At 43.4% G+C, this 26827-nt stretch overlaps 1 protein-coding gene across 1 annotated transcript in view; it reads right to left on the bottom strand.

Moving 5' to 3' along the window:
• FBXW7 (F-box and WD repeat domain containing 7) overlaps positions 1-26827 on the bottom strand; it is a 160041-nt gene that overhangs the window by 90761 nt on the left and 42453 nt on the right. The window contains 1 exon segment of the mRNA XM_033940721.1: positions 16626-16760. Within this exon segment, the coding sequence (XP_033796612.1) occupies positions 16626-16760 (135 nt within the window).

A 26827-nucleotide genomic window follows, 5' to 3' on the forward strand; every position in this document is an offset into this window, starting at 1 on the left:
GGGAGGCATACAGTTTCTAGAAGGGGCATAGAAGGAGAGAAGATGACATATAGGGGCAGAGAGATGGCAGACAGTGGATGGAAGGAAGAGAGTAATAAGAAGATGAGGAAAGCAGAAACCAGAGAAGACAAAGGTAGAACAAGAATTTTCTATTTATTTATTGCTTTAGGAGACATGTGTCACTGTTTCTGTGGTATTGCATTGTATGCAGAGTCCAGCTTCTTGCTGGTTCAATTAAACCTTTGTCTATGTAGTTCTATTTTATCCCCCCTTTTACAAAACTGTGGAGTGTTTTTTAGCACCAGCCGTGGTGGTAGCAGCTCTGATGCTCAGAATTCTATGAGCGTCAGAGCTGTTGCCACCGTGGCTAAAATCCACACTACAGTTTTGTAAAAGGGGGAGGGGTTAGTTTGTGATAACATTCCATACTAGGCGAAGGTGTTTTCTGTGTGTTCGAAAGACATGGTTTTCTGTTAGGATTGATCTGTACTAGTCTGGCTTGTTTAGTTTTATGGGTGTATTGCTGTTGTACTTCTCACTGCAATATGTAAGATGCTGCCTTTTCCTAGGTACTCATGTGTGACGTGTGGCTTGTTACTAAAAATCATGTTTTTCATACAGATGGGGGAGGGTGCCAAAAATGATGGGCCCCGGGTGTCACATATGCTAGGTACGTCACTGTTCCAAACCCAGTAGTTTGTCCAGGTTTTGTAACTTGAGGCTGCATTTGGAGGGCCCCGAGCACGCGCAGATACGACGTTAACATCGTCATGTTTTTCGTACAGATGGGGGGGGGTGCCAAAAAATGATGGGCCCCGGGTGTCACACATGTTAGGTACGCCACTGCCATGTGACACTTAAGAACTGTGTGAAAAAGATCAATACATTTATTAATCTTGTATTGTACGGCCCATCAATTTAAATCCAAACTTTAGATACCTGTACATAAGAAGAATAGTAGGAATAACGGCAAGACAGATGAGCTTGAATATACTTATAAGAAAAAAAGTGAAGCAATTTTCTAACACAAACTACTGGGAACAGGCATAAAACCAATTTAAAAAATTCTCTCTTCAAACTCTGAGCACTAATTATAAAAAAAAAAAAAAAAAGTGAAAAAGAACAAGACATTCAGAAGCACTTAAGGAAGAAGAACTAGGCAAATCAATCATCCTTGCAGTCAGATGAAATCTAGATTTTTTTTATTGCTGTGAAATTTAGTCAACAGACTAAAATAGGTAATAATCAAAATTAATTACCGTATTCCAATTCTCAAGAGATGGATTGGAAACATTCTGCCATTAGTACCACTACTCTGAGCAACAACAACAAAAAAGACTTAAATATGGTCCTCGAGAGAATCTGTAGAGACAGTGAAAAGAATCTTGAGTTTTAATAAGCAGTATATTCAGTCTGTTGAGCATCAAAAGATGCATTCCTAGATTTGGCTAATCAATCTGGTAAATACGAGTCTGATGCAGGGTGTCTATCCCAAATCCCTATCAGCCACTACACTGACTCCAATTCCTAAGGCCACTGGAGCAAACCTAACCAAGGCAGAGAAATATAGACCAGGGTCAGGAATACCATGCCCTGCAAAACTGCTAAAGCTTTGTGTCAGCCTCCAGCTAACAGACTTCTTATATATGGCAGACAAACTTCATAACTCGCAACACGGATTTAGATCCATGCACAGTACAGAATCAGAACTGGTATCAAAGGCCGAATCTTATATAAGTAGGGGCACACAATCTGTATTTCTACAGCTCAACATCTCGGCTGCATTCAATTCAGTGGATCACTCTCTTTTATTCTACAGATTAAATGAACTAGGTATACGTGGTATTGAAATGGTTCTCGGAGTTCTTAGCCAACAAAACATATGAAGTAAGGAAGAGCAATGACAGATCTCAAGCCTAGAAAGCCATCCTTGGAGTGCCACAAGGCTCACCACTGTCCCTATCCCTCTTTAATATATATCTCAGAGCATTAGGAAAGAATTTCACCATTCCAAATGTTCACATATTCAGACAATATTTTCCTGCTATGTCTTCTTAGGGACACCTTCAAAGCCACCACCCAAAATATAGGAAGGATTGTCGAGGATCTCAGTGAGTGGATGAAGAGAAACTTTCTTAAACTCAATAAATTGAAGACCAGGATCCTCTGGTTCAGTAACTATCACTATAACTCCTTGCTATACAAGGAATTGGGGCTCTGGTAACCAGAGGGAAACTCAAGATCAAGCGAACATCCAAGGTGATGGGAGTAATTAAAGACTCAGACCCTACCTTTGCGGACCAGACTGATTCCCTGGTTAGAAAATATTTCTTCAAACTAAGACAACTAAAAACAATTAGATCATCTCCGAGTCAGGCCAGCTTCAGAACAGTAGCACAAGCGGCATTGCTTTCTTATCTGGACTATTGCAACTCCTTGTATTGCGGCATCACTGAAAAAGAGTGTGGGAGATTACAGCTACTCCAAAATACGGCTGCCAGAGTAATCTTCCGATTAAGAAAATTTGAGTGTTACCCTGCTCTTAAGGGAGCTATACAAGGCTACCCATAAGAAAAAAAATTCGGTATAAAATTGCTTGCATGTCCACAAATCCATTTATGGGGAGAATTCCACATGACTAATCACCGACATTACTATTACACCCTCTTTCTTCAACTCGAGATCGACGCAACACTTTAAGCTAACTTTCCCTTCTCCTTCACGTGTGCACCGAAAGAGGTTATATGAAACCACTTTTGATTCCAAGTCCCCCAAATTTAGAATGGCCTTCCACCTGCAGCAACTTGACACATATTGCAACTTCAAGAGAAAGCTAAAGACCCATCTCTTCTTTTCGGACCAATAACTGCAATGCAGAGACAATTCTTAACTAACAATTCAAAATGCAAAAGAAATTCCTGTTTCTTCAAACCCGTAATTCATTGTTTATGACCAATAGTTAGAAATCTTGTTGTAAACCACACTGATTCCTTACCGAAACTTGTGGTATAGAAGAAAATATATGTTATGGTATATGCTCCAGTCTGCAAAGTAAAAAAAATAAATGCCAGCAGTAGTTTGCTGATAGGGAGAAGGGTTCCAAATAACCATACAGAAGTGAATACATTTTATACAGTTGATTTTTCTTCCCTGCTACACCCTTAGACAGGTGACAATTTTGATCTGAGAAAATAGAAAAATGAAGGCGGATAAAGACCATATGGTCTATCTATTGTAGTCTGAAAATCAATAGAAACATAGAAGATGACGGCAGATAAGGGCCATAGCCCATCAGGTCTGCCCACTCTACTGACCCACCCACAAGTCTACTATCCTAGGGATCCCACTCCTGGTGACAGGTTCCCTTGCCATCATACTATCCCCTCCACTCCTTAGATATCCAATGTACTTGTCCCAAGCATTCTTGAATTCAGATACTGTCTTCATCCCCACAACCTCCACTAGGAGGCCATTCCAAGCATTCACTACCATTTTCGTGAAAAAGTATTTTCTGGGTGTCAGGTCAAAAGCGTGCCGGGACAAAGGCGCGCGCAGACAACTGAGCGCAACGCGGAGGCGCACACAGAAGAAAATGACTATTTTAAAGGGCTCCGATGGGGGGTGGGGGCGTTGTGGGGAGTTTGGGGGGTTGTATCCACCCCCCCATTTTACTGAAAACTTCACTTTTTCCCTAAAAAAAGGGAAACAGTTAAGTTTCCAGTATAATGAGGGCGGTTACAACCCCCCAAATCCCTCACAACGCCGCCGCGATCTGTATTAAGTAAAGTGGGGGGGTTCCCCAACAAAAACCCCCGTCGGAGCCCCAAAAAACACTCTTTTTCTTCGGCGCACGCTTCCGTCTTGCACTCAGTTGTCGGCGCACGCCTTTGTCTTCGGCGGTTTTGTCTATGAACTATTTTCTGAGCCTTTCCCCTTTATCTTATGCCCCCTCATTCTAGAGATGCCTTTCAATATGCAATTTTTGTAGATGTGACCTCTATTGTCTATCTTATAATAAAAATGCATTTTCGGTAAGAAACAAAAAAAAACCCCATAAATATTAGCTTCTTGCCAGTCTTGGATAAACAACTCATATTAAAATATTAAGTGGGCAGGAGAAAGATCCACTTAGTAGTAAAATAAAGAAAATGCTAAGCATCATTAAGTTATCAAGTGTGTGTGTCAGGCAGGAGGAGGATGTCTGAGTTACTGGCTACACTGCATCTAATCGGTCTCTAAGACAGCCAGCATTTTAGACTGAATAAAGTTATGGGTAATTTGATGTGAATCCTATTGAATAAAGCACCTCAGGCAAAGGGAGTACTGATATTTTTTTTTTCTCCCTCACAGTGCTGAAGTTTGACTAACCTACAGTTCAGCTAGAGAAAATATTACATTCAAGCCTTGTATTTCCAAAACCAAGATCTGCAACCGCTCTTATTTTCACAACAGAGCTATGAAAACTAACCTAACCATAACAACAATAAAAGTTAAATCAAGCAGGTGGATAATAGGCAACTCACAGGAAGATGAATACTGAATGAGAGCAATCAGACAGAAGCTTGAGAGCTGTCTTGCTCCGAGCAACATGAACTTGCCATCAAATGTTGGACTGACTTTTTTTTTTAAAGCAGCAGTACTCCATGGATTTGTCAAAGTATCTCAAAATTGCCTGTAAAAACGGTTATTTTTTTGTTCACTACCTCAAAGTAATAATCAGCTTTAGAGCCAAACAGGAATGTTAAACTGCAAAACATATTTGGAAAGATCCCACCCCCCCCCCCTCCCGGTTCAGATAAATTTAGGTTTAGCATATTCAGAGTATGAACAATGAAAGTACCTGTAATGCATGTTTTCTGAGCATAGTAGAATACTAGTCCTCAAACATCATCTGACAGAGCCCAGGTAACAGGGTTTCTAGTAGTTTCTACAGTACACTAGGGTGTACCTACTGTCCTTCACATTTAGTTGGTAATTGTAAGCCTTACACTTTTAAAATTTAAATGTTTTTGCATTCTCTTGCAATGATATTTGTTGGGTACGCAAGAAAAAGCATTTTAATCATTAAAAAATGGGCCCTGGGGTGAGGGTAGAATTGGATTCTAAATCTCAAAGAGATCCTACAGGACAGACTGCCATCTCTTTTCACACATTTGGGATTTCTCCATTAGAAAATAAAAGTCCCATATATACTAGAATGAAAGCTGATTTGGGGGCCAAAACAAGGCCCCAAAATGGGGGTCTTAGCTTATATTCAGATCAGTGACCACCCGCCCCCCCCCCTCCCGAATCTGTTTCAGGCTTCCGTTGAGCCTGCCATAAGACCTGGTGGGCCAGAACAAAAGGGATCCCACCCGCCTCCTGTCCTGGCCGACTGTTACAACTTTTACCTCCCTCCACCTCTCCTATGTACTGCTAAAATCCGTGGGCCTGCCATAAGACCTGATGGTCCAGTAGTGGGCTGCAAAAGGAGCGATTCCACCTACCTCCTGTCCAACTGTTAAAACATTTACCTCCCTTGCCTCTCTGATGGCCCTGCGGTAGGCCGGGTCAGGAAGGATCCCACTCATTTCCTTGTCCCAGCCAACTGTTAAAACTTTTACCTCCCTCGTCTCCCCAGTGTACTTTTAAAATCCCCGGTGGTCCAGCAGTGAACCGGAGCAGGAGCGGTCTTTCCGCACTCCTGCTCTGTGCAGAGCTGCTAGTGATTGGCTGCCGCAAGTTCTCACGGGCCTTGCGAGAACTCGCAGCAGCCAATCACTATCGGCTCTGCACGGGACAGCAGCACAAGAAGACCGATCCTGCTCCAGTTCACCGCTAGACCACCAGGGATTTTAAAGGTACGTCGGGGAGGCGAGGGAGATAAAAATTTTAACAAATGGCCAGGACAGGAGGCGGGTGGGATCCCTCCTGTCCCAGCCCACCGCTGGACCACCAGGTCTTATGATAGGCCTGGTGGAGGCCTGCAAGGCAATGGGAAGGAAGAAAGGAGAGGGGACAGATACAGGGCAGGGAGGGAGGGAGGTGGGACAGGGTACAGAGCCAGGCAAGACGGGAGATGGACAGGGTGAAGAGCCTGGAAGGGCTGGGAGGGGGGCTGGGTGCAGAGCCTGACAGGGCAGGAAGGGAGGAGGGCTGGGTGCAGAGCCTGGCAAGGCAGGACAGTGCACTTGAATATTAATTTCCTTGTTTATATTTGAGTCAACTTTTTTTCCTCTTTTTTGAAGGGAAAAAGATTAGCTTGGTTTATATTTGGGTCGGCTTATATTTGAGTATATACAGTAATGCAGTTAAAATCTGAACAGAAGTCTTATGTTGCAGCTTTGCTGATCTGTTCCATGGATGACCACCTCAGATGGGCTATAGATGATGGGCTTTTACATTATGAGATTTGACATGACTTTCTAGGGTCAGTCCTGTCTGGTCAAACAAGTGAGTGAAAGAGATACAATTAAAAAATATACCATATTCTTGGTTGCAATCGACTCAGGTCTCTATGGGTTAAAAAGAAACAATAAACTGGGTGGACTTTCTAAGGGTTTTAGCTCTCTTCATGTAGAAAGCTAAAGCTGTGTGGACATGTGTTCTGGGAAAAGATTTGAACCAACTGGTTAAGGTAGAAATTTCATATTACCTTAGACAGGAACTCAAGATGCATATGTAGAACCACCCTATTGTTGAACAACTTTTCTAAGATGGATCACTAATGCCTGGGACTCACTAAGTCTGCTTGTCAAAGTGATAGCCACCAAAATAAGACCTTTCAAGTTCACTTTCAACTCACATGGAGTATAGTAGTTCAATGGGAGCTGAGTTAGAACCATATTGAAATTCCAAGGAAGAGGAGGCTTCAAAGAAAGCTTCAATAAAAGCTGTAGAGAGATAGGTCCACCTTTGAGTAGCAGTGGTATGTGCTAACTGCACTTAGACGACACTTAATGGAGTTGGTTATCTAATCAGTTTGTGTACACCATAAAAAGGGGGATTAGGACCTTCCTGTCACACCATACAGCACATATATTCCATTCAAAAGCATTATGATGTTGCAGTAGACTTTCTCCTACAGGCCAGAGAGATTTGAGATACGATATCGAGCAGAATCAATGAACCGAAAATTACTCTTTTTAAATCCAGGCAATGCAGGCTGGGGACCTGATCTTAGAATGCAACAAAGTTCCTTAATTCTGCATGATTAGCGTTAGGAAAGACCCAACTTGACTGGTTCATTGATGGCAGCTTCCACAGAAGTAGGAATGAAATCTGTCTTGGCCAACAGGAATCCTATATCATAGGTCTCCCGCATCTTATTTTTGCCACAAGAAGAGCTGGTTAATTCACATACAAAAGTTCCCCCCCACCACACACATAAGAACATAAGAACATAAGCGTTGCCTCTGCCGGGTCAGACCAGGGGTCCATCGTGCCCGGCAGTCCGCTCCCGCGGCGGCCCCCCAGGTCCATGACCTGAAAGTGTTCCCTACCTAACCTAAAATATCCATACCCTATTCGCTCAATGTCCTGTAAGGTAAACCTCTATCTGTACCCTGTTATTCCCTTTGCTTCCAGGAAATCATCCAGTCCCTTTTTGAACCCCAGAATTGTACTCTGTCCTATCACCTCTCCGGGAAGCGCGTTCCAGGTGTCCACCACCCTCTGAGTGAAGAAGAACCTCCTTGCATTCGTTATGAATCTGTCTCCTCTCAGTTTTTCTGAATGACCTCTTGTTTTTGTTGTCCCTGCTAGTCTAAAGAATCTGTCCCTCTCCACCTTCTCTATGCCTTTCATGATTTTATAAGTTTCTATCATGTCCCCTCTCAGTCTCCGCTTCTCCAGGGTAAAGAGACTGAGAGGGGACATGATAGAAACTTATAAAATCATGAAAGGCATAGAGAAGGTGGAGAGGGACAGATTCTTTAGACTAGCAGGGACAACAAAAACAAGAGGTCACACCTGATCTAAGAGGATGAAAAGTAAACAGATCTACCTTGGCTGTTCCCCGCTCACAGAATATCTTAAGATCATAAGAATAGCCATACTGGATCAGACCAGTGGTCCATCTAGCCCAGTATCCTTTTTCCAACAGTGGCCAATTCAGGACACAAGTACCCAGCAAATAGTAGCAACATTCCATGCTACCAAACCCAGGGCAGGCAGTAGCCCAACTGGGTCCCAGAAGACACCACCTCCCTCCTCAACTGCTCCCCATGAGCCTACCACCCTCAGCGTGTTCCCGAGGGTTGCTGGTCTTTTTGCCTCAGACATCGATTGTGACCTCAACAGGCATCTCTCTACCCTGAGCTTTCTCTCAGAGGCCGCTCTACCTCAAGCTTTCTCCAAAGGACCGCTGGTCTTTCATGTAAGGAGGAGCTTCTAGAGCAGGGGTGCCCAAATGGTCGATCACAATCGACCATTGTTCTTCCTGCCTTCCCGAGCCAGGCCAGGCACATACAAGCGCCAGACCCACAAGATTTCACCTCCGACGTCAATTCTGACATCAGAGAGGATGTTCTGGGCCAGACAATCACTACCTGGTGGCCTGGAACTTCCTCTCCAACGTCTGAATTGATGTCGGAGATGAAGGCTTGTGGGCCCGGCGCTTGTATGCGCCAGGCCTGGCTCGGGAAAGCAGGGAGAAATCGGTGTGGTGGCTTGGGGGGGGCGGCCGCAGGGAGAGAGAAGAATCGAGGAAGTGGAAATCAACGCGATGGCTTGGGGGGCAGGGGAAGAGAGAAAGACAGGCAGGCAAGGGGGAAGAGAGAAAAAGAGAGAAAGCCAGGCAGGGAGAGAGAAAGAAAGAGAGAAAGCCAGGCGGAGAGAGAGAAAGAAAGAGAGAAAGGCAGGCGGGGAGAGAGAAAGAAAGACAGAAATAAAGAGGGGCAGGGGGAGAGAGAAAGAAAGAGAGGCAGGGGGGAGAGAGAAAGAAAGAGAGGCAGGGGGAGAGAGAAAGAAAGAGAGAAAGAAAAGGGGAGGGGGCAGAAAGAAAGGCAGAAGGAAATATTGGATTTACAGAAGAAGGAAGTGCAACCAGACAAAAAGGTAGGAAAAATGATTTTATTTTCAATTTAGTGATCAAAATGTGTCCATTTTGAGAATTTATATCTGCTGTCTATATTTTGCACTATGGCCCCCTTTTATTAAACCGCGATAGCGGTTTTTAGCGCAGGGAGCCTATGAGCGTCGGGAGCTGCGAGGGGCATTGGGCGCAGCTCCCTGCACTAAAAAACGCTATCGCAATTTAGTAAAAGGGGAGGGAGTATATTTGTATAGTTGTATATTTTAGTGTCATCTGCCTTGATCTCCGAAAAAAAACCACGAATACAAATAATAATTAACATTTTCTCTGCGTACAGTGTGCTTCGTGTTTTTTAAAAATTTTATTGTTGGTAGATCATTTTGACTTGGTCATTTTAAAAGTAGCTCGCAAGCAAAAAAAAAGTGTGGGCACCCCTGTTCTAGAAGCCCTTCCCCTGATTGGAACTCCCAGCTCTTAAAGGAGTTTGGCATCTCAGTTCCAGGATTTCCCCAATAGAGGGCAACCTCCTACCTCTGCCAAAGGGCCAAGAATAATCTCCCTGAATTAGAACAGTGTTTCTCTACCTGTGATACACGTACCCCAGGGGGTACAAGGGCCGCCTGTTGGGGGTACATGGCCTGGCCGCCGCCAGGGATTACTCCCTGCCTGCCCCCCAGTCCTGCTAAAGCCACTGCCGTCGGGTTTCTTCCCTGCCTCCATCTGCTCGCCCACTGCACAACCCTCCACCCCCAAAGCCAACCCGGAGCTGACACGCTCCATCCCTCCCCCAGCAGAAACTCTGTAGCAGGGACTGGCCATGGCCTTATGCAGTGGCCAGCCCATGAGACTTCCCCCGATATAAATTCTGATGTGGAAGAGAACATCCCGGGCCAGCCAGGCAGCAATCAGTTGATGGCAAGCCCTCAATGTGCTGTTTCCCCCCTCCCCATCTCCGGGTAGTGGGGGGGAGAGTCGATGACCACTGGGGGAGTAAGAGGGATCATGCCTTAATCCCGCCAGTGGTCATCTGGGCAGTTTGGGCAATTTTGGGGCACTTAAACACAACTATAAATGGTCTAACTTCCAGCGTCCAAGTTTCCTCTAGGAAAGCTTTGATTTTCGCTGCAGTACATCCAGGTTTAAGCCCACCCGATTTCCGCCCATAACATATCTCCCAACACGCCCCTTTGAGCTCTGGACTTACAGCAGTTTAGAAGAGCACATCCAGAAAGTTGGTTTTGATTATCAGCATTGGATGTCCCTGCTATTAAGACGTCCAAGCGCTGGTTTTTGGACATTTAAAAGTTTTGATTATGCCCCTTCTTTGTATCTATTCTTCTTGTCTAAACATTAATTCTATATTTTCAAATTCATAAGAACATAAGCAATGCCTCTGCTGGGTTAGACCTGAGGTCCATCATGCCCAGCAGTCCGCTCACGCGGCGGCCCAACAGGTCCAGGACCTGTGCAGTAATCCTCTATTTATACCCCTCTATCCCCTTTTCCAGCAGGAAATTGTCCAATCCTTTCTTAAACCCCTGTACTGTACTCTGCCCTATTACTCCCTCTGGAAGCGCATTCCAGGTGTCCACCACTCGTTGGGTAAAGAAGAACTTCCTAGCATTCGTTTTAAATCTGTCCCCTTTCAACTTTTCCAAGTGTCCTCTTGTTCTTTTATTTTTCAAAAGTTTGAAGAATCTGTCCTTCTCTACTCTCTCTATGCCCTTCATGATCTTATAAGTCTCTATCATATCCCCTCTAAGTCTCCTCTTCTCCAGGGAAAAGAGACCCAGTTTCTCCAATCTCTCAGCGTATGAGAGGTTTTCCATCCCTTTTATCAAGCGTGTCGCTCTCCTATGAACCCTCTCGAGTAACGCCATATCCTTCCTAAGGTACGGAGACCAATATTGGACGCAGTATTCCAGATGCGGGCGCACAATCGCCCGATACAATGGCAGGATAACTTCTTTTGTCCTTGTTGTAATACCCTTCTTGATTATGCCTAGCATTCTATTTGCTTTCTTAGCGGCTGTTGCGCACTGTGCCGTCGGCTTCATTGTCATGTTCACCATTACCCCCAAGTCCCTTTCTTGGTTGCTCTCATTCAATAATATCCCTCCCATCGTATAGTTGTACCTCGGGTTTCTGTTTCCAACATGCAATACTTTACATTTCTCAACGTTGAACTTCATCTGCCATCTCGCCGCCCATTCCCCCAATTTGTTCAAGTCCCTTTGCAATTCTTCGCATTCCTCTTTAGTCCCAGCTCCACTAAATAGTTTTGTATCGTCCGCAAATTTTATTATCTCGCACTTCGTGCCTGTTTCTAGATCATTTATGAATATATTAAATAGCAGCGGCCCGAGCACTGAGCCCTGCGGAACACCACTCGTGACCCCCATCCAGTCCGAGTAGTGGCCCTTCACCCCTACCCTCTGTTTCCTACCCGCCAACCAGTTTCTGATCCATCTATGTACGTCTCCGTCCACTCCATGGTTCTTCAGTTTCCGGAGTAGATGTTCGTGAGGCACCTTGTCAAAGGCTTTTTGGAAATCAAGGTATATGATGTCTATGGGGTCTCCTCTGTCCATCCGTTTGTTAATTCCTTCGAAGAAGTGCAATAAGTTTGTTAGGCACGATCTCCCCCTGCAGAAACCATGTTGGGTTGTTTTCAAAAGTTCGTTTCTTTCCAGATGTTCATCGATGTGTTCTTTAATCAGTGCTTCCGTCATAGAATATCATAGAATATCTAATATATTTGACACCCAGGACCGATCATTTTTTAACAATCCTTCCTTTATATTAAAAAATTATTTTTAGTAATAATTCATGAGTCACACAACAAGGATGTAACTAGGAAAAGGCAGCATCTTAAACACTGCAGTGAGCACTAGAACATCAATACACCCACTGTAAAATTAAATAAGCCAGATTACACAATGATCCTGCACAGTCAATGCTAATAGAAAAAATATGGGCCAGATTCTCAAAACTTTAACGCAGTTGCTATACTGGTTGCCGACGGTTTAACGTGCATGCATTTTAGCGGCGGATTATCAATTCGGCTTATTGCGGTCTTTAACAAGCTTTTTAGCAGTCTCCGACCCTGCCATGCAAATTAACATAATAACATAAGAATTGCCGCTGCTAGGTCAGACCAGTGGTCCATCGTGCCCAGCAGTCCGCACACGCGGCGGCCCTCTGGTCAAAGACCAGTGCTTTAAATGAGCCCAGCCTCACCTGCGTACTTTCCAGTTGAGCAGGAACTTATCCAACTTTGTCTTGAATCCCTGGAGGGTGTTTTCCCCTATGACAGACTCCGGAAGATCATTCCAGTTTTCTACCACTCTCTGGGTGAAGAAGAAGTTCCTTACATTCGTACGGAATCTATCCCCTTTCAACTTTAGAGAGTGCCCTCTCATTCTCCCTTCCTTGGAGAGGATGAACAACCTGTCTTTATCTACTAAGTCTATTCTCTTCAGTACCTTAAATGTTTCGATCATGTCCCTTCTCAATCTCCTCTTTTCGAGGGAGAAGAGGCCCAGTTTCTCTAATCTCTCGCTGTATGGTAACTCCTCCAGCCCCTTAACCATTTTAGTCGCTCTTTCGAGTAGTACCGTGTCCTTCTTCATGTACGGCGACCAGTGCTGGACGCAGTACTCCAGGTGAGGGCGCACCATGGCCTGTTACAGCGGCATGATAACCTTCTCCGATCTGTTCCTGATCCCCTTCTTTATCATTCCTAGCATTCTGTTCGCCCTTTTCGCCGCCACCGCATATTGTGTGGACGGCTTCATTGACTTGTCAATCAGAACTCCCAAGTCTCTTTCCTGGGAAGTCTCTCCAAGTACCACCCCGGACATCCTGTATTCGTGCATGAGATTTTTGTTATCGACATGCATCACTTTACACTTATCCATGTTGAACCTCATCTGCCATGTCGATGCCCATTTCTCGAGCCTGATTATGTCATGTTGCAGATCTTCGTAATCCCCATGTCTTCACTACTCTGAATAACTTCGTATCGTCCGCAAATTTAATCACCCCACTTGTCATACCAATGTCCAGATCGTTTATAAAGATGTTAAAGAGCACAGGTCCAAGCACTGAGCCCTGCGACACCCCACTGGTGACGCTCTTCCAGTCCGAGTATTGTCCATTTACCCCCACTCTCTGTTTCCTTTGCTCAAGCCAGTTTTTAATCCAGGTGAGTATTTCACCCTCGATTCCATGGCTCGCAATTTTCCGAAGTAGTCGTTCATGTGGAAACTTGTCGAACGCCTTCTGAAAATCCAGATATACAATGTCGACCGGGTCGCCCTTGTCTATCTGCCTGTTTACTCTCTTAAAGTGCACCAAGTTCGTCAAACAAGATCTGGCTGGTTCTCATCAGACTGTGCCTGTCAAGGTGATCAATGATGCGGTCCTTTATCAGTGCCTCTACCATCTTTCCCGGTACTGAGGTCAGACTCACCGGTCTGTAGTTTCCTGGATCTCCCCTCAAACTTTTTTTGAAGATCGGTGGAACATTCGCCACCTTCCAGTCCTCCGGAATCTTTCCCGATTTGATCGACAGATTGGCTCTTAGTTGAAGCAATTCAGCTATAGTCCCTTTCAGTTCCTTGGATGGATGCCATCTGGTCCCGGGGATTTATCGCTCTGTATACCTCTTCTAGACTGATCGTCAACCCTGTCAATTTCCCGTCTTCGTTTCTATCATATAGCCTGATGGGTTCCGGTATGCTGTGTATATCCTCTTCGGTAAATACAGATGCAAAAAAAATGTGTTCAGTTTGTCGGCAATTGCTTTGTCCTCCTTTAGCACTCTCTTCATTCCATGGTCATCCAATGGTCCCACCGCTTCCTTCGCGGGTCGTTTCCCCTTAATATATCAAAAGAATGGCTTGAAGTTTTTTGCCTCCTTGGCTATTTTTTCCTCATAGTCTCTTTTGGCCCCTTTTACCGCCTGATGGCACCAGTGTTGATGTTGTTTGTGCTTATTCCAGTTTTCGTCCATTTTTGACCTTTCAATTCCTTAAACAAAGTTTTCTTGTCTCTGATCACCTCCTTAACCTCTACAGTGAGCCACGCCGGTTCTTTGTTTTTTTTTCCCTTTTGGATCCCTTGTTGATATGCGGAATATATAGATTTTGTATCTCGGTGACCGTGTCCTTAAAAAGAGACCAAAATTGCTCTAGCGTTTTTACAGTGCCTATCCTCTTCTTAATCTTCTTCCCCAACATGCGTCTCATCTCTTTGTAATTCCCTTTTCGGAAGGTCAGTGCTGTGGCTGTCGTTCTGGACCGATGTTTCGCCTCTGCATCCAGGTCGAAGCGGATCATATTGTGATAGCTGTTTCCTGGATTCCCTTCTACTTCTACACCTTGTGCCGGATCTTGCAGTCCATTTAGAATTAAGCCCAGAATTGAATTTCCTCTTGTATTTTCCTTGACAAGTTGTTCCAGGAAGCAATCGCCTACAGCATCCAGGAACTTGGCCTCCCTAGTGCAGCCAGAGGTGCCTAGGTTCCAGTCTATCCCCGGATAGTTGAAGTCGCCCATGATAACTATGTTGCCTCCCTTGCAATTGCGTTTAATCTCATCTGTTATTTCTCCATCAATTTCTTCAGCGTCGGCTTTTGATGACAAAAATCAGCGACTGCTCCAGGGGTGCCGGTACAGTGACAACACTGTTAAAAGTGCATCTTGTGGCGTGTGTTTTGACTGTGGCTAATGAAAAAAATAAAAAAAATTACAAGGAGAATCATAAGTTGTCTATTTTTCTTTTTAGTGGGAGTAGTAAAAGCACGCTTCTTGAACATGTGTATTATAGCCCACCTCAACAGTGGGAGATATGACCAATCTCTCCCACTGTTAAGAAATACCCACCAACAGTGGAAGAGATGCCCAGCTGGCCGGAGGGAGTAAGCATCCCTGAAATAGGCATCCCTCTGGCCAGCTATCTGAAAGTAAGGTAAGGGGGAGAGAGCAGGGGTTGTCAGAAGCAATGGGGGGAGTTGTGTGGCTGCGGGAGAGCATGGGCATTTCTTCCGCTGCTGAGTGGGATTGGGGGTGTCGGTTGGCGGCGGGAGAGATTGGGCATCTCTTTCGCTGCCAGGGGAATGTGTCGGTTGGTGGCGTGAGAAATTGGGCATCTCTCGCTGCCAGGGGAATGTGTCGGTTGGTGGCAGGAGAGATTGGGCATCTTTCTCACTACTGGGGGGGGGGGGTGCTTATTGGCAGTGGGAAAGATTGGACATCTCTCCCGTTGTCAGTGGGCATTTCTTAGTGGCGGGAGAGATTGGGCATTGCTCCCGCTGCAAAGGAGGTGTTGGGAGGTGTGTTTCTTGGTGGCGGGAGACATTGGGCATCTCTCTTGTTGCTGAGGGGGTGTTGGGTGTTTTGTTGCTTGGTGGCAGGAGAGATTATGCATCTTTCCCGCTGTCGGGTGGAGGGTTACTTGCGGCTCGTTTTGGTTTTTTTGCCTTTATTCTGAGCATGTGCCCATCGCTATCACTAGTGATGGGCACATGCAAATTTAGCGAGTCTTCGGTACTCTCTGCCAACCATATTTGAGCGTTTTTTGGAGAATGACTCGTTTTTTAAAAATCGCTACTGTAACGACTGCAACAGCGGCCCATTGGTTTTTAACGCGACTTTTAGAGAATCTAGGCCTATGTCTTTTTCATTCACACAGAACATAGATACACCCTCATCCAGAATGGAATAAGTAATCACAAACTAAAATTAGAAACATGTAGACAAAAGTTAAACTGAACTGCCAAGAAGCCAGACTCTGCAAACAGTGTAATACAGGAACAGTGATGCATATCCCCTAATACTTGTATAAAGGCAGCAGATGTAAATTAAAAAAAAAAAAAAAAAAGACAAATAACCCAAAAGATGGAAAATAAGATAATACCATTTTGAACTAGTAAATTTTTCAATTAGCTTTCAGTACAGTAGGTCAGTACAGTATACTGTAGTTATGGTATCCTGTCCTGAGGTAGCAGGTTTTGGTCTCCAAAACTATTCAGAGCCCCTGGGTAAGAAAATTAAAATGAGTCCCAATGTATTTTGTAGAAAACTGACTTTTATACCAAGAAAAAAAATAAGGAACAAGCAGAGAAAGGCTTTTCCAAGAATATTGGGTGTCTTGGAGCCTCCAGGGACTAAAAAAGTAATATTCATTTACAGACTACCGAATTGTTCAAATTTTCTTTCCGAACAGCAATCTATATATATTTTTTTTACTTTGTTTAGCAGTTGTGTTTTGATTCTAAGGAAAGTGCTCATAAAAATACATTTATTAGAACTGGCTAGAGAAAAAGCCAGCTCTCCAATAGGATCCAAAGTGTGAAAAAAATTCTTGCAGCACAAAACATAGCAGAGGTAACTTACAGTAGATAAGGAATTTAGGTGAGCTTATATGCATACCTTAATCTCAAAATTACATTAAGTCATGGCAATGTGTCAGCTTGCTGTCCCCTTTTTAACACCAAGTGTTAAACTAACAGTGCTAAATGTGATCACTGGTAGGTAAGAGATTTTAGAGGTGGTAGATAATGGCTTTTACAAACATTACCTAGTGCCCAGCTGAATGGTAACATTACCTCTTTAGGAAGCAAGGAGATGAAGTCTCGTTGAAACTGTGGCTCAATAACTTGCATCATATGCTTCACTTGTGTCGGTTCACAGCTATCAATGAGTTCGTCTAAAGCGAGTAACTTTTCCGGTCCGCTCCAACTCTGAGAAAAAGCAAATAAAACTCCAAACTTAAGTTTGTCTCACTTGCTTCCTTTCCACTTTAAATCAGCAAATCCACCTCAAACAAAAGAACTCTTCATAACAACCACCTTTTTTTTTAAAGAAATAATTGCAGGTTTCTAAAGAGCAGTATTACCCATTTCTTTCAATATAAAGTGTTGGGAGTAATACAAAGGGGGCGCTGAAAAGTTCTCGGCTTAACCAAGAAGAGAATGATGTGGATATGCTTCAATCATGATCTGAAACAATGATCTGAAACAATGATCTGAAACAATGTCAAAATAGAGAATTTTGGTTCTGCAAATTGGCACTTAATGAAGCAAGATAGCAGTCTGCAGCTACAGTGACAAAATAACGCTCAGAATTTAGGAAGTTGGTCAGTTAGGCTGAGAACTTTTCAGCACCCCCCCCACCCCCACCCCTCATACAGTAAAAGGTACTTTCAAAAGCTTAAAAAAGCATATAGAGGGGCTGCAGGAACCACTACACACTAAACAAAGTGGTACAAAAAATATCAAAATTCACCAAAACCGGTGTGTGATAAAATGTTTTCTTATATAAACTGGGGCCAATATGTGAAAGAAAAGAAGAAAGAAATTGTTATTGATAAAAATGTTAAAAATCTCTTTCAAACAACTAAACCTTTCAAATAGTGAATCAGATGTAACATAACCAGGTGTTGATAAAACCACCTGTGCAAACTGTTGAGTATTTGCTCAAAATAAACATAACATAAAAATGTATTTACCTGCAGTACCTTAAGAGTTCTATGCAGTTTACAAAAGAAAATTGAAACAGTGACAATAAAAAGAAATGACCTACAAATTACAAAAAAATTTTAAATAAGTAGGTTTTCAATAATTTCCTGAACTGCTGGTAAGAAAGAGAGCGAAAATACAGTATTTACATACTATCACAAGAAGCTGTAGGAGTCGTTGAAAATAGCTTTTGTATAAACAACCCTTTACCGATGGAAAAGCAAACAGTTACATTTTGGGCGTTGTGAATTAATGAATAAAATATGATCCACAGGATAATCAGGTGCTAAACCACGTAAGACTTTATAGCATATACAACTAAACTTAGGCCAGGATTTTCAAAAACCCGTGTTAAAAAGCGACAGTCTGCTAACACAGCTGTTTTGATAGCGAATCATTCTCAAACAATCAGGTATGCAAATGAGGGCAGTGGACAAGATTCGCTAAATTTGCATGTGCCCATGGCTGGTGATAGCAATGGGCACATGCAGAGAAAAAATGCATCAAGAACCCCCCCCCCCCCAAAAAAAAAAAATAAATAAATAAAAAATAAACACAACAATAGCAGGAGAGATGTTCAATCTCTACCAATGTCAACCAACAATCCCACCTCCTGCAGCAGGAGAGATGCCCACTCTCTCCCACTGCCCTAAAATCCCGGCTGCAACCCCTCCCTCCCCACACATCCAAGTTTCCAAGTTTTTTAGGTTTTATATACCGCCTATCAAGATTATCTAAGCGGTTTTTACAATCAGGTACTCAAGTATTTTTCCCTACCTGTCCCGGTGGGCTCACAATCTATCTAGCGTACCTGAGGCTATGGAGGACTGAGTGACTTGCCCAGGGTCACAAGGAGCAGCGCGGGGTTTGAACCCACAACCCCAGAATGCCGAGGCTGTAGCTTCAACCACTGCGCCACACACTCCTCCTCAGGAGAGATGCCCACTCTCCCCTGCTGGCAAGTGACATCCCTCCCCCATCTTCGCTGCCCCCTTCCCCCTTACCTCAAATAGATGATCCGGAGGGACAAGGAATCCCCAGGTTATATAAATCCCCTGCCATGGGAGAGGCCTTAAACAACTTGGGCCAATCAAAGCCTCAGGCCCCTCCCCAGTGCATCCCAAGATGCACCGTGTAGGGGAAGACCCATTTTAAATGACACAGGCAGCTGGGAGGAGGGAGTCGGTGTCCCTCCAGATCATTTATTTGAGGTAAGGGGGAGAGGGGCAGCGGAGATGGGGGAGGGAAGTCACTTGCCAGTGAGGGAGAATGGGCATCTCTCCCGCTGCAGGGGGAGGGAGTCAAGTTGGGTCGCGGCAGGGATTTTAGGGCAGCGGGAGAGTGTGGTCATCTCTCCTGCTGCGGGGGGGGGATGTTCGCCGTCACTGCTGCAGGGAAGGGGTGTTGTGATGGAACAGAGAGAATGGGCATCTCTCCCACTGCATCACAACACAAGGGCTTTCTACTAGTCTCTGACACTGACCAGCACCCCTGGACCAGTCGCTTATTTTGTTGCCAAAAGCTGACACCACTTTTTGAAAGTGGCTGTCATTTTTTAAGAATCCACTGGAGGGCTCATATCAATGTTGAAGAACCCATTTGCATGTTGGCGTTGGTGACTGCTAGAAACCTCGCTAAAGACAAGAGATAATCCCTTTTGATGATCCGCCGCTAAACTGCGTACAGGCTAAGCCACTGGAAAACAGTTTAGCAACGGTGTTAAAGGTTTTAAGAAAGGTTTGGACGAGTTCCTGGAGAAAAAGTCCATAGTCTGTTATTAATACATGGGGGAAGCCTCTACTTGCCCTGGATTGGTAGCATGGAATTTTGATACTCCTTGGGTTTTGGCTAGGTACTAGTGACCTATATTGGCCACCGTGAGAACAGGCTACTGGGATTGATGGACCATTGGTCTGATCCAGTAAGGCTATTCTTATGTTCTTAAATTTTGAGAATCTTGGCCTTAGATCCAACTCTAGCCTCGAATGATAAGGTGTGACATCATCTGATTTTTTTCAGCTTAAAAATTAATCGGACTGCCGTGATTTGTATGATGTGGAGGGTATAAAGATTTTTCTGATAACCCGCTAAGTAAACTATATTAAAGTAATCCAAAATATTTAGAATTAATGACTGCACCAACAGTCTAAAAGAAGAAACATCAAAATATAGTCTAATAGTCTGTAATTTCCACAACATATAGAAACTTTTCCTTACTAAAGCATCTTATTTATTTATTTAGATTTTTATCCCATCCTCCCAGTAGCTCAGAACGGTTTACAAGTAAACATTCACAATGGAGTGAATTGGACATACAAGATTATACAGTAGATTTAAATACTTGGACATACGAGACTGAGCAGCAGTTTAAATATAGGGACTATACAGCAAATTAAGAACAGTAGTTTAAATATAAGTAGTTTAGTTTAGATATGAGTTATTTGAGTATAGGCTGAGTGTGGACTATACAGAAATTTAGGCAGAAGATTAGAATGGAGAAAGAAGGGTAGAGGTGGAGTTTAAGGGGTTGGGTATAGACTAAGGGTGACCTTTAGTTGAAGAGGAGTCTGTGTTAGACTTCATTGTGAGATTTTGATCTGAAATAACCTCTAAAATTCTTATAGTAGGATTAATCGAGTACAAAATTCCATTCAAATTTATACCAGTCTCTATTTCTTTCTTCTTGCAAGGAGTAGCATAGAAGAATTTTGTTTTTTCTGTACTGAGTTTTAACTTAAATTCAGTCATCCATAATTCTACAGTTGTGATTGTGGTAGAAATTAACTGCACAGATTGAGAGAATAATGAATATATTGGAATTGCAATAGTAATATCATCAGCATAATTCTAAAATGTCACACCTAAGTTAGACAACCTATGTCCCAGAGATGACAAGTAGACACTAAAGAGTAAAGGAGAGAGAGGAGATCCCTGAGAACTCCACAAGAATTAGCCCATTTATTAGAAAATACAATCCCCAAATCAGACCTGGTAGGTACGAAAATGCAAAAAGCCCTGGAAATATTTAAGGACATTACTAGAAATGGCCAAATCTGCTTCAGTGAAGTAGGTACAAATAAATGGACGCTAGGGATGAGCAGTCATTTTGTAATAATATGGAAAATGTCAGCTGACATATCCTAGGTCAGGGGTAGGAAATTCCGGTCCTCGAGAGCCGGAGCCAGGTCAGGTTTTCAGGATATTCACAATGAATATGCATGAGATAGATTTGCATCTCAAGGAGGCAGTGCATGCAAATCCATCTCGTACATATTCATTGTGGATATCCTGAAAACTGACCTGGCTCCGGCTCTGGAGGAGCAGAATTGCCTACCCCTGTCCTAGGTCATTGCATCTCACAATTAAAGCCAGAATGAAATTTCTTCCAGCTACATTAGCAGCCTTTTACTAAGTCTTCTCAGACCCTCAGCAGCACCACTCAGAACTCAAACTTCTCATAGTTCTGAGCTTTACGAACTATGAGAAGTTTGAGTTCTGAGTGGTGCCACTGAGGGTCTGAGAAGACTTAGTAAAGGCTGCTAATGTAGCTGGAAGAAATTTCATTCTGGCTTTAATTGTGAGTTGAATGTTAAGCACCTTGATTCTAAAATAATGCATCTATTTGACTAGGTCATTGCATGTCATTAACAAACAAAAGTAAATACTGATAATAATGCGTACTATTACGTATGCTTGGGGAGCTCATTTGAACGAGTTCCAAACTCAAGGCCTTTGGACAGCCCAGGAAAAGAAGCATCACATCAATTTCCTGGAACTCAGAGCGATGTTTTATGCCCTCAAGGCTTTCCAACATCTTCTCTTCCCTCAAGTTCTTCTACTGTGCACAGACAATCAAGTGGCGATGTACTACATCAACAAGCAGGGTGGAACGGGCTCTCGCCTCTTGTGCCAGGAAGCCCAGAAAATCTGGACTTGGGCCATAAATCATACGTACTATTGTAGGATAGAAGTGGGGACATTGGACCATTTACTATTCTTTTGTCCCTGCATTAATTCCTTTTGGAAATTAATTTGGCCCCAAATTAATAATTTATTAGAAAATCATGTTGGACTATCATATGATACAATATTATTTGGAACAGCAATGAGAACACAAAGTCCGATTTCAGCTAACAATAATAAACTTTTATTAATTTTAACAGGGGTCGCTATACAGCAAATTACTCAGAACTGGAAGGATTACACTAAATTGAATTACACTTTTTGGTGGAATTCAATTTGTCATATATATAAAATGGAAAAAGTATTGGCATTACAACAAGGTTATATTAAAAAATTTAATAAAATATGGGGACCATTGACAAATTATTCTATTGATCAGATATAATAACACATGTATAGAACATATAGAAGGGGTAGGGAGGGAAAACTATTGTAATATTAATATGATATAAAATTCTGATAAAGGGTTTATTTAATTCACATTGTAAGAACATTTAATAATAATTTCAAGTGTTTTTTCATAATTGAATGTATTACATGTATTTCACTTGATGTAAGAATTTAAAAAAAGAATAAAAAATATTAAAAAAAAAAAATTAAATAGTTCACACTATTGGGAAGTAGTATGTAATATTAATGACATTGCACCCAGAATTAAAATGCCTATACCAGTGCTGTTCAACCTAGTCTTCAGTCAGTTTTCCAGGATATCCACAATGAATATGAATGAGAGGAATTTGCAAGCACCATCTTTTTGATATGCAAAACTCATACATATTTAGGGAAGCGTGGGATAAACACAGAGGATCTCTAACTAGAACATGAACGGGCAAACTTTCACGGTCTGAGAATCCCGCAAAACTGATGGTTTGGATAGGCTGGAGGGAGCTTCAACAGCAACTACGGTAGTTAGAACCTAAGGACAGTACCGGGTGGATTCTAAGGTCTGTGGCCCAGAAGAAACAAAGAAAAAAAAAAAGACAATTTAATCATGAAAACTGTAATGCATGTAATTATAGGGCAGACTGGATGGACCATTCAGGTCTATATCTGCTGTCATTTACTATGTTACTATATTCACTGTGGTATCCTGAAAGTCCAACTAGCCAGGTGGTCTGCAAGGACTGAAAACCATTGTCCTATACGATCTAAAACAGTGTTTCTCAGTTCGGTCCTGGAGTACCCCCATGCCAGTCAGGTTTTCAGGATGTCCACATTGAATTTGCATACACTTGATTTGCATACCCTGCTTCCATTATATGCAAACTAGTCTTTAATCCCGTTAACATTAACGGGTGCTAGATGTCTGTCTGTCTGTCTTTCTTTCTCTCTCTACCTCCTGCTGTATTTATCTCTCCCTGACCCCCTTTCTCTGTCTGTCTTTCTGTCCCTCTTCCTGCCCCTGTGTCTTTCTTCCTTTCTTTCTGTCTCCCTCCCTCCTGCTGTCTGTCTATCTTTATTTCTATCTGTCTCTCTCCCTGCTCCATATGTAACATTCCCTCCCCCTTCATTTCCCTGTGCAGCAGCATTTCCCTCCCCCAACCTCACTTCCCTGTGCAGCAACAGCAGCAGTATTTCCCTCTCCATCCACTTCTCTGAGCAGCAGCAGCGGTATTTACCTTCCCCTACAGATCCCTGTGCAGCAGCATTTCCCCCAACCCCCCCCCCCTTGCTTCCCACAGTCTGGCCTATCATCGCACTCACTGTGGTTAAGGAGATCGAGAGGGCACAGCAGGAAAAACGGCAGTACCGGAAGAAGTTTATTTTTAAGTTTAAAGTTGCCGCCGCGGTTCCTCTCAAGATCGCTGCCTGCGTCGGAAGCCTTCTCCGACGCAGGTGCGGCTCGTGAGAGGAGCCGCCGCAGCACCTTTAATCTTAAAAATAAACTTCTACCGGTAGTGCCGTTTTCCCTGGATTTAGGTTTGCGTGAGGTGGAGAGCAGGGAGAGAGAGAGAGAGAGCTTCGGGCGGCCAGCAGCTGCCGCGGCCGACATCCGCCTCGGGCCACCGACAGCCGCCTGGGAGGGGAGAGAGAACTAGCTTCGCGCGCATGTGCACTCCTACCTGCAATGCCCTTACATCTCATGGAAAACGGACGCACGCAGATGGGAGTGCGCATGCGCGAGTAGCCTTTTAATATATTAGATGTATTTCATGCATATGCATTGTGGATATCTTGAAAACCTGACTGGCAAGGGGGTACTCCAAGACTGAGTTGAGAAACACTGATCTAAAATAAAACAAAATTCCTGTAAATGACAGGAAAAGACAATTTTGGGGGGGTTGCACATCCCTAACGTCCCGTAGCATTTTTTCTTTCTATGTTCACTTTAGTAGTGTTTTATTAACATTTGCACATACTCCATTCTTACTTTTTTATCTTCTTCATTCTTTTTGCCTTTGGCTGACCGTTATAATATGGACATTTTTTCTACCACATTTTCCAGGAGACCCCTTTTTCTTAGAGACTTTCTAGTAATTTTTGGTTTATTTCTACTATCCTTTTTATTTTATTTTTACATTGCACCTATATACCAACTTTCACAAACAAATGTTCAACAGAAAGTGGACTACAACAAAACAAATAATATGATGAACAAGTACACTATAATGATAGCACAATATATACCGTATTTGCCGGCGTATAAGACGACTTTTTAGTACCTTAAAATCCTCCCCAAAGTCGGGGGTCGTCTTATACGCCGGGTACTGTTTACATGCCCTTGTTGCATGCACAGCCAGCCAGGTTCCCTTACTTTTGTGGCACTTCCCCGACCGACCGATAACAGCCCGGGTCCGACAAACCTCCCTGCCCTTAACCGCGAATCTAAATTACCTTCTTACAGCTGCTGTAAGAAGGTAATTTAGATTCGCGGCTACAGGGCAGGGAGGATTGTCGGACCTGGGCTGTTATCGGTCGGTCGGGGAAGTGCCACAAAAGTAAGGGAACCTGGCCGGCTGTGCTGCAACCGGGGCGGGGCGGCCGCCCCTCTCTCTTGGTACCGCGAGGCTACTCTCCTTCTCCTTATCTGCCCTGCCTGCAGCACAGAGCCAAACGGAAGTCTTCCCGACGTCAGCGCTGACGTCGGAGGGAGGGAGGGCTTTGTTTAAACTTTGTTTAAGCCCTCCCTCCCCTCCGACGTCAGCGCTGACGTCGGGAAGACTTCCGTTCGGCTCTGTGCTGCAAGCAGAGAAGGTAGGGAGAAGAAGAGCCGCGTACATCCAGAAGACTGAGCATCCAGCCCCGCAGGAGCCCCGCGACCCTCGGAGGCGTCCCCATGGGATCCCCGCGACCCTAGGGGGCGTCCCCACGGGATCTCCGCGACCCTAGGGGCGTCCCCTTGCAGCTCTCTAATGCTGTTGTCGGTCAGTCGGGGAAGTGCCACAAAAGTAAGGGGACCTGGCCGGCTGTGCTGCACCCGGGGCGGTAGAGAAGGTGTGCGGAAGAAGGGGTAGTCTTATACGGCGAGTATATAACAAAACTCTATATTTTAACTAAAAGTTGGGGGGTCGTCTTATACGCCCAGTCGTCTTATACGCCGGCAAATACGGTACCATAGTACTACAATAACACATCAGTATCATAGTTCAATAATCTATATTTATTTATTTTACTTATTTATTCATCCAGTTTTCTATACCGTTCTCCCAGGGGAGCTCAGAACGGTTTACATGAATTTATCCAGGTACTGAAGCATTTTTCCCTTTGGGCTCATGATCTATCCAATGTACCTGGGGCAATGGGGGGATTAAGTGACTTGTCCAAGGTCACAAGGAGCAGCGTGGGTTTGAACCCACATACACATCAATATCTACAAGTTATCCCTAAAATGTAAATATTTTAATACATACCTTAGTAAAATGCAATAGAACAAAAAGTTTCATTTATTTTACACGGGTAATAAATCAATCATAAAGACAAAGAATAATCCTCACTTTTTATTTGCTCCAACTTTTAGCTGACCTACTTGAAAAAAATGTTGTTGCTCAGGTTCTGTAAGTATGCAGCAAGCAACGGATTAGAATATTTGCAGAATACATCAGGCTTAAGGGTGGTTATGGTTATTGGATCACACTGTTACCTAATAATCACCACAAAAGCAAATGTTTTCAAAACTCTAACGGCCTCTTTTACAAAGCCGCACGGCCAACAGCCCTGAAGCCCTTTAAATCTCTATGGGCTTCGGGGTCGCTAGCGCAGCTTTGTAAAAGAGGCCGTAAGTGCAGCAGATTAGTGGAATCATTTAGACAGAAAATTAAATAACCGAATATACTCTATATCTAACATGCATTCTTTGCTCAAAATCTATCCTGCACTTCTAAAATGTTTCGATTTGCCATGCAAATAGAGGGATTTAGGAAAAAAAGAACATATTAAAAAGGATGAGCTGGTTTAGTAGCAGCTTTAGAGCTTGAAAAGGGAATTTAAAAGCCAAATGAAAACAAAAAAAACAGCTAAATATTTGTAGATCCCATAACCATATGGTTATTAATAAATGTAACAAGAATAAAACAGGGGAACTTCTAATTTGGAGTGCAACTGAGGCAGACATAAGTAAGAAAAGCTCCACTGCTGCCCACCCCTGCCTCTTCAAGTTCTGAGGTTGATGAATAGGTCCTTAGTTTGAGCATGCGCAAGCAAGGGAAAGTGAACATCTCAACAATGATAGATGAGATTTACGCCTCTTAAAACAGTTTTACAAAGTGAGGGCAAGGGATGGGAGATTTGCTTGCATTGCTGGAATCAGTTGCAAGGAATTAGGAAGAAGAGGCTTCTATCATACATGAAGAGAGTCTGCAGCTACTGCTAAAAGAAATACAAGACTTCAAAACGGAAATAACACAGCTAGGGAACATAACGTAGGTCCCACTACTTATAAGTTGAGTACATGAGCAATCACTCATAAATTCTAGGAGCGTCACTCACAGATTTTACATAGTTTTTCACAAAAATACTTGCAAACCTGGGAAATTGTTGGTTTTTAAAACCTGGCAGTCACACACAAAAAAAAAAAATGTGCACAAACCCTGCCTCTGGGACCATGTGAGAAAAAATCTTTGGTTACCCAGGTTCTGGATGCAGAAAGCTACATCAGTAATACTGAAAATAAGCAAGGTTACAAAATTTCCTCTTTAAAAAGAGAGAACACTTGGCTCTACCCTGTTCCGCCCCAGCCATAATCTTCTTTCTGTTAACCCACTCAGGAGTCTGTACGTATGGTGATCAATCCGTTCCTGTGAACTGGACTTGCAGTAGTGAGAATACTAAAGCTTTGAGCACCTCCCACTTACAGGCAGAGCACTATGCACCCTCCACTTATGTACCAA

This window comes from Geotrypetes seraphini, chromosome 1, assembly GCF_902459505.1.
Source record: "Geotrypetes seraphini chromosome 1, aGeoSer1.1, whole genome shotgun sequence".
In the NCBI taxonomy this organism is placed as follows: domain Eukaryota; kingdom Metazoa; phylum Chordata; class Amphibia; order Gymnophiona; family Dermophiidae; genus Geotrypetes; species Geotrypetes seraphini.